The sequence below is a fragment of the Triticum dicoccoides genome, chromosome 7A, assembly GCF_002162155.2.
Source record: "Triticum dicoccoides isolate Atlit2015 ecotype Zavitan chromosome 7A, WEW_v2.0, whole genome shotgun sequence".
NCBI lineage: Eukaryota > Viridiplantae > Streptophyta > Magnoliopsida > Poales > Poaceae > Triticum > Triticum dicoccoides.
Window position 1 is genome coordinate 743335305 of NC_041392.1, and position 7690 is coordinate 743342994.

The 7690-nt window shown below is 45.2% G+C and overlaps 1 protein-coding gene across 1 annotated transcript; it reads left to right on the forward strand.

Annotated features, from left to right (window-relative positions):
- Positions 1-2939: 2939 nt before the first annotated feature.
- Positions 2940-4461, forward strand: LOC119334171 (lecithin-cholesterol acyltransferase-like 1). The gene is made up of 2 exons (XM_037606787.1): positions 2940-3319; positions 3401-4461. The coding sequence occupies exons 1-2, from the start codon at positions 2940-2942 to the stop codon at positions 4281-4283; spliced, it is 1263 nt and encodes a 420-aa protein (XP_037462684.1). The 3' UTR covers positions 4284-4461.
- Positions 4462-7690: the final 3229 nt, after the last annotated feature.

Here is a 7690-nt window from a genome sequence, read left to right on the forward strand (position 1 = left end):
ATTTTCGTCTGGATCACAACCTCGGCTCCTCGGTAGCCTTCATATATTCCGTGGCTTTATTTTTCTGTTCTTTGCTCTTCTCATGTTGACAGAGAAGGGAGGAGGGAGACAAAAGGGAATGAGTGGGGAACATGAGGATCAGAGGAAATTGATCTCGGAGGTAATGAACTCAATCATTTGTGCAATGATATCTAACATATCCATGCCCACGCAAGCACATGCACTGCAAACCTCACGTCTAGTTTGGTGGCTCTGATTCTTTACTTAGCTCCCTAATTGCCTTGCACCTTTGTAGAATAGATTTTCATTTCTTGTGCAACTCCAAAATATCGACTATTAGAAGAAGCCCAGTGGGTTTGCCACTAAAATATGGAACATGATTATAATGTAGATTGGTCCTGGTTCCTGGAAAATAACTACTACCTCCGCTTCAGTTTACAAGTCCTGCGTGTATATCTAGGTTGTCAGTTTTATCACCTTAATATAAACTATATAACACAAAAATTATACCTTTTGAAAGTAGAAACTTCAAAGTTTATGTTGGTATATTTTTTGTAATATATGACTTGTATTAGGTTGTTCAAATTGACGACCTAGGGGTACGCGCACGCCCTGTAAACTGAGAGAGAGATAGTACTGCATAACCTTGCCCTATACATATCCACGCACATCTTTTGTGATAGTAATGAGTTTTAAATGGAGAAAACTTTAATTTGCAATCTTAACATGCTCCAGGGAGGCTTGTAAGGTAAAATTAATATGATATGAAAGGACAATAATTTCTCTACTGCTTCTACATATGCTTATGGCTCTGACAAGAGAAAAATCATCTATGGTCTTGCCTGACAAGAGGACCTACTCCCAGGTGCTTGCTTGAAGGAAGCCACTGCAGGGTTGCTGCTGTTATACGGCACTTGAAGTGCAGCTACCCTGAACATGCATCATCTTCAGAAAGCCCCTAGACCAGTCTCACTAGCAGTTTGTGATGAACCTATTCTGACAACAAAAAGCATCTCACGATGACGATTTTGGTGTTGCTTCTGTAAATTCTGATGTTTTTGTTCTTTGCGCCGTGTTGTTTTCAAGTCTTGTTCAATGTGTTTAAGTACTCAATACATTAGAGTTTTATGTACTTGTACATTCTAATGATATTAATGTTAATATAGTCATGTGTCACCTAGACAGTTCAGGCGTTATCATATGAAATTTTCGTCGCCTATAGCAACGCACGGTCATTCACCTTCTACTTCTGTTGAGACGATGTGTATTGCCTACCACTACTGGTTGCATGCACCGGCAAAACAGCAACCACCCACCGAGGAATTTGCGCACCGGCCACATTCATATCTCGAGCGGCGAAGCAAGACAACAAAAATCCTAGCTGCAGCTCTATGCATGCCGGCCACAGACGAAACCCTAGTTGTATGAACGGTTGTTTGATCGGACATGTAGTGGAATATTTATATTTTTCAGACCCCATGGTGGGAAGTTCATCTCATATTTCCTTCAGCCTTAGAAGAAAAGAGAGGTCCCTGTCATACGTACATTCTCTGATATCTTTTGCTTACATGTGACTCCGTATATCAATTTTCTTGTCAGTCTTGGCGAAATTCTGGTCCGCCAATAAGAAAGTCAATGAGATAAGCCAGTAACATAACAAACTAATTTCTACCCGCCACGTGTCACGAGAGAAGTCGTAAACAAGTCGCTCCTCCACCGTTCTTGTCAACCTTTTGACCGTCCATCAAATCAATACAGCTGTATACGATATGCCGTGCCAAAATGTGATTATGAAAAGGAAAGGACGATGATAACTGTCACACGTGTGATCGTTAAGGGGTCTGCCCACACGTTTTGTGTGGTGCCTAATAGGACCAGCCCACACGCCGCCCACACGCCTACGTGTGGGCAAAACAACTAGCGCCCACACGTCTCTTTTTTCCCTTGCGGTCCCTTTCACATGCCTACGTATGGGCAAAATGCATAACGCCCACATGACCTCTCTCAGCCACCTACCTCACGGTCCCGCACGCCCAGCATGACAGTCCCCACGCGTCCCCGCAGTTGCCATGGTTCGGACCCTCTTTAATGTCCGTTTACCTGCAGCTGCCATGTAGCTGAACTACAGTTGCCATGGTTGCTCAACTGTAGTTGACATCTCAGGTCAAATGCCAGATGCCATTTTGGACAACTGCAGTTGTTGCCATGCATAGTCTAGTTTACCATAGTTGCCATGATTTGAAAACTTTAGAGGTTGCCACCTACTAACACTAAGCAGTTGTCATGTATAGTCTGGTTTACTATAGTTGTCATGATTTGAAAACCTTAGGAGTCGCCACCTACTAACACTAGGCAGTTGTCGTGTAGCGCCACAAAAAGACATGGCAAAACAACATGTTCGGGTAAAAGAGAGAGTTGTCATCTGCTTACAAGCACACTAGGGGCAGTTGCCTTGTACCCTGCAAAACATATGGCAACTGACATGTTCGGATAAAAAAAAGAGTTGTCATCTGCTTGCAAGCACACTAGCGCAGTTGCCATGTACACTGCAAAACGCATGGCAAGTGGTATCTTGGATGTGGGAGAGGAGACGGGCATGTGGGCGAGATGACAAATGCCCACACACCAACCCTTGTGCGTGAGTGAAAACTGGTGTGTGAGCAAACTGCTAAATGCCCACACACCGACCCCTCCGTGTGATGAAACGAACGTGTGAGTGACCTGGTGAATACACACACACCAGCCCAGTCCTACGTAGCACCACAAACATGCCAAGATTCATGCACCCACAAACGGACGCGAATCCACGCGTGTGGGCGAGATGCAAACGCCTATATGTGTGGGCGTTAGTGTTTGCGAAAGGAAAGCAATCGGCTGCCATAAAGAATCCCTCGGTTGTCTATTGTACTCCAGACAGCAAGCTCCACCGTGCGACGGTAATGGCGTTCCAGCGTCTCTTGCCCCTTGTAGTCCTGCTCTTGTTGGTCGCTCCGCCATCGTCAGCTGTGCCCAGCCTCCGCCCTGTGGTGCTGGTGCCGGGCAACACCTGCAGCCAGCTGGAGGCTCGGCTCACCGACGAGTACGAGCCTCCGCAGGCGTCGGGCTGCGGGGTCCCAAGGCAAGGGCGCGGGTGGTTCCGGCTATGGGACAACTTCACGGCGCTGCAGGAGGACCCCTCGCTCTTCCGGTGCTACGCGGACCAGCTGCGGCTCGTCTACGACCCCCGTGCCGGCGACTACCGTAACGTGCCGGGCGTCAAGACTCGCGTCGTGGCCTTCGGCACCACCCGCGGCTTCGGCTCCGACGACCCTGCCCGAAAGTAAGCTAGTAATAAGCATATGATATATATACCCAACCATGTCAATCGAAGAATGTTTCAGTGTACTCGCTCATTGATCAGGAATGTGTGCATGGAAGGGCTGGTGGAGGCACTGGAACGGGTCGGATACACAGAGGGAGAGAACCTACTCGGCGCCCCGTACGACTTCCGGCACGCGCCGGCCGCTCCCGGGATGGCTTCCCGGGCCTTCTCCGGCTTCAGCTCCGGTCTCAGGCTCCTGGTGGAGCGCGCAAGCCAGAGGAACGGGAACAAGCCGGTCGTCCTCGTCACGCACAGCCTGGGCGGCCTCTTCGCCACGGTGTTCCTCGACCGGACACCCCTGCGGTGGCGCAGGAGGTACGTCAAGCACCTCGTCATGCTCTGCCTCGGCGTCGGCGGCTCGCCGCTCAACATGTGGCCCCTCGCCTCCAAGGCGCTGGCCTCCAACCCCACGTCGCTGCAGGCCGGCGTGCTGACCTACGGGGACAGGAGCTTCGCGAGCATGTTCTCGCTCCTGCCGTCCCCCAGGGTGTACGGCCGCACGCCCTTGGTGATCACGCGGGACATGAACTACTCCGCCGACGACATGGCAGAGTACCTCGCGGCGGCAGGTTTCTCCGGGGACGAGGTGGCGCGGTACCGAACGAGGGCGCTGCCGGTGACGCTCAACCTCCGGGCGCCACTCGTACCGATGACGGCCATCAATGGTATTGGCGTGCCCACCGTGGATAAGCTGGTGTTCTGGGATGGTAACTTCAGTGGGAAGCCTCAGATGGTGAACGGCGATGGAGATGGCCAGATCAGCTTGGAGACCGTCTTGGCGTTGCGAAGCTTGGTAGGGGCTGATCCGGACCAGCCTTACTTCAAGTCGATTTTGATCCCCAACACGACGCACAAGGGTATGATCTCGGACCAATCTGCGCTCAAGCGTGTCGTCAGTGAAATCCTTGGAACCTCCTCTTGAATATGATAGGGGACATTGTCTAAAATTATCATGGCAGCATACTCTGTTGGTTATGTGACATAAGGATAATGAGACATAAATGATCAAAGGAAGAAGTCTATTCTACTTCCTCAAATTCGTCATTTTTGTTTTACATGTAAAAATATTTGACTTCAAATTTGGCAGGATGATATGACAAAGTGAGCAAAATAATTTGTATTTTTCTAATTAATATGTCCATGTAAATTTTTTTATATCTGTTCTATTAATCTACCATTATATACTATATATTAAACTATGAAAATAGTCCTAAATTATATATTGCAATTTTTTAACACGGACAAATTAAGCGACGGCAATGTGCTTTTTGATATTTGTGGAAATGGAAATAGGGAGCTGAACGGAGAAAGGCCATTTTTCGTAAATAGAATATCGGGCCTATGTCAGAGTGGCGCGCGACTTCCCCTCATAGTTCACATGTGCGTATTCGACCTGTCCATATATAGGGGCGGGACATCCTACAACATACTTGGGCTGCTTTGATTCTTGGACTTGGACCAGTCACCAAATTGTCCATCATTCTCCTCATCTCATGTCGCCAAGTGGAGAAACCCTCATGAGGAGAGACGGCGATGTGGGTCTTTTTTTCTCGCCAGGGTGCAGCTGGGGCATGTGCTAGCTCCACAAGGACGTATGGAGCGGTGCGCCATCCGTTCCACCATACTTCCTTTGTTTTTTAATTGTTACCACTAGGATAAGAAATTTAGTTTAGAAATGTACTAGTTTTGTTATCCTAATGATAAATTTTAACAATGGAGGGAGTACATCTCAACACAAGGCAGCCAACTTGAGCCGCAGAAGTGGAGCACACGGACGAAGAAAGCATGATACATTTCGGAATCGTGTAATCGAGTTTTTCTTGGGATATATTTTGGCATTGTGCATCAGAGTCCTGCGAAATTCAGGATAGTCTCAATCCCACCTGACTACCATTTGGACCGGTCCCATGGATCAATATCCAAGGAACACAACTTGAGCAGCGAACATGATGAAGTTTGATAGTTTCTCATAATAGGGCTACAGCATATTTTTCGTATTGTTTCTGGAGGCTCTTCTTCCTCTATATGTAAGACCTCCATGCAACAAATTGTCAAATGGGTAGCCTAGCTTAATACCCATTATGAGGACTGAAACCTAAGTGGGATCAACACACCCATGTCGGTTAGCCTCTCAAATTTAAAAGGTTGCATAATAGCAAAGGTAAGCCTAGATGCATATATACCCAGCAAAAAAAAGAGCCTAGATGCATATATGAAATATTTGAGTGTAGAGTGGTCCTACTATAAAGAATTGCAATACTTCTTTAGCCAATTATCATCTACGGAGTGCTATTTGACTTCTGTGTGGTTGGTCATGTTGAAGTATAAGTGAAGTGCCCATCTTTCCCCATCAAATTATGCTTTTGGAAAAACAAGTTTGTGAATAGTATCTCAATAGGTACTTGAATGAAAGAAATATTTTCTACCAAGCAAATGAAGATCATTAGTTAATCGCTTAGTTGAGATCCTGTCGCCTCTTGATGGTCATTCATTAATTGCTTCTCCCAAGTACATTCCTGTTCTACCGTTGCTTCTTAATGATACTCAGCATCAGTTTTAGATAACTCCATAGCAAGTTGCCATATGTTGCACCATAACATGGCTCCTGATCCAAGACAGAAGAAGTATTGGGTGTTGACTTCTCTGTGCGTAACACTACAAGCATAATTAGATATTAAGCGCAATACATGGATCCAATCGATATATTTTATGTCCAAGTATCTGATCCAAGATTACTAATTACTTCCTCCGTTCCTAAATATTTGTCTTTCTAGACATTTCAAATGACTACTACATACAGATGTATGTAGACATATTTTAGAGTGTAGATTCACTCATTTTGCTCCGTATATAGTCACTTGTTGAAATGCCTAGAAAGATAAGTATTTAGGAACGGAGGGAGTAGATATTAAGGATTATTACACAGTAGCGAGACGATAAGCTTCATTCTGACATCCAGTTGACTTACTCTATGCATGTGGAAGAGGCAAACAGATGAATACCATGAACAGATCTGGAAGATTGTAACTGATCCTTTTTAAAGGGCAGGAACTTTAACATAGGAAAGTATACAACTTCATTCAAATTCATGTTCACCACGTCAATCTCTTAGCCATTTGAACTATAATCACATCTACTTAATCTAAGGGTGTTAATAATTACTTCAGTCGGACTGAAAAGAAAAATATTATTAAGAAAAAAAAGGAGATATATGATTCTCGAACAACCATACAAGCTAAAGAACTCTATAGTAGCAAGGTGATAGTCGCCCTCGTAAAAGCATGGGCCAGCATTCTAATTAAGAAAATCTGAAATATTAATGTGTATAATTTCCATGGCATTCATCATACAAAGATCGTGGGGCCGTTTGAATTGCAGCGGATAGGAGCCCTGCAAGTTACATGCCCAAGCTGCGAGTTTGGATCGTAGCCTCGATTTGGATTGCCCTTGTTCCCATGTCCCAGTACGAACAGAGCTGGACCGACAGGGCCATGCCAGACCACGTTATGAATAAGATGTCTAATTAATCAACCCTTCTTTGGGGTTTGTGCATCATTTTAGAGAAAAGCCTGACTAGTGCCCTGTTCACGGACGAACGTCAGAGCAAATTTATGGATCAGCGTTGAAGATGCCTTTAAGCCTTTTCTTTTTTGAAAGCATGTCAATGGCGTACTTTATCTTTATAGGTGGAAGCAAATAAATTACAAGACAACCCCATTCAATGCGAACAAGGAATGTGGCTCACCGACACCGTACAAATGCCAGTAAATCAACTTCTCACAAAGCGATCTAGTCCTCACAAAAGATGCCTTTAAGATTCAAAAGTATCCATCCACTCATCATCTCCTCTTACAGTTTTATCCCACGTTTCATTGAACTTCTCTAGCTCAGCTGACGATTGTCTTCTAACCTTTTGATTACCGGTCGGGGAGGTCAGTTGGATAAGGAGATTGAGGCAAGGAAGAAGACAATGAATGCAAATTCGTCTTTGCAGAATCAAGTTGAGGAGGCCGAATTGTGAAACTGGAAACAACAACTAATGACAAGAAAATTGTGGCTGCGCAAATAAATTTCCACTCAGTAATAAGTCATAGTACTTAAATACCATTCAAAAGAAATTCCGGTGAAATTAAAATGCATTACATGATTCCCAAAAATAAAATAAAAAATACGTTGTTCCATTTGATCCTGATTGAATGGTGACGATTCAGTGGCATGTGTCTCTGTGTGGTTCACCAGCCTGCCCCATCCCCTTTGTTGAGTATATATTTTGTATTGCACGTGTATTGGAGTTGTGGTCCACCTCCTAGTATTGTATAGTTGAGGTAG

Coding starts and splice junctions, on each gene's coding strand:
- LOC119334171 (XM_037606787.1), top strand. CDS start 2,940: ATGGCGTTCCAGCGTCTCTTGCCCCTTGTAGTCCTGCTCTTGTTGGTC. Junction 3,320..3,400: donor TCCGACGACCCTGCCCGAAA/GTAAGCTAGTAA, acceptor CTCATTGATCAG/GAATGTGTGCATGGAAGGGC.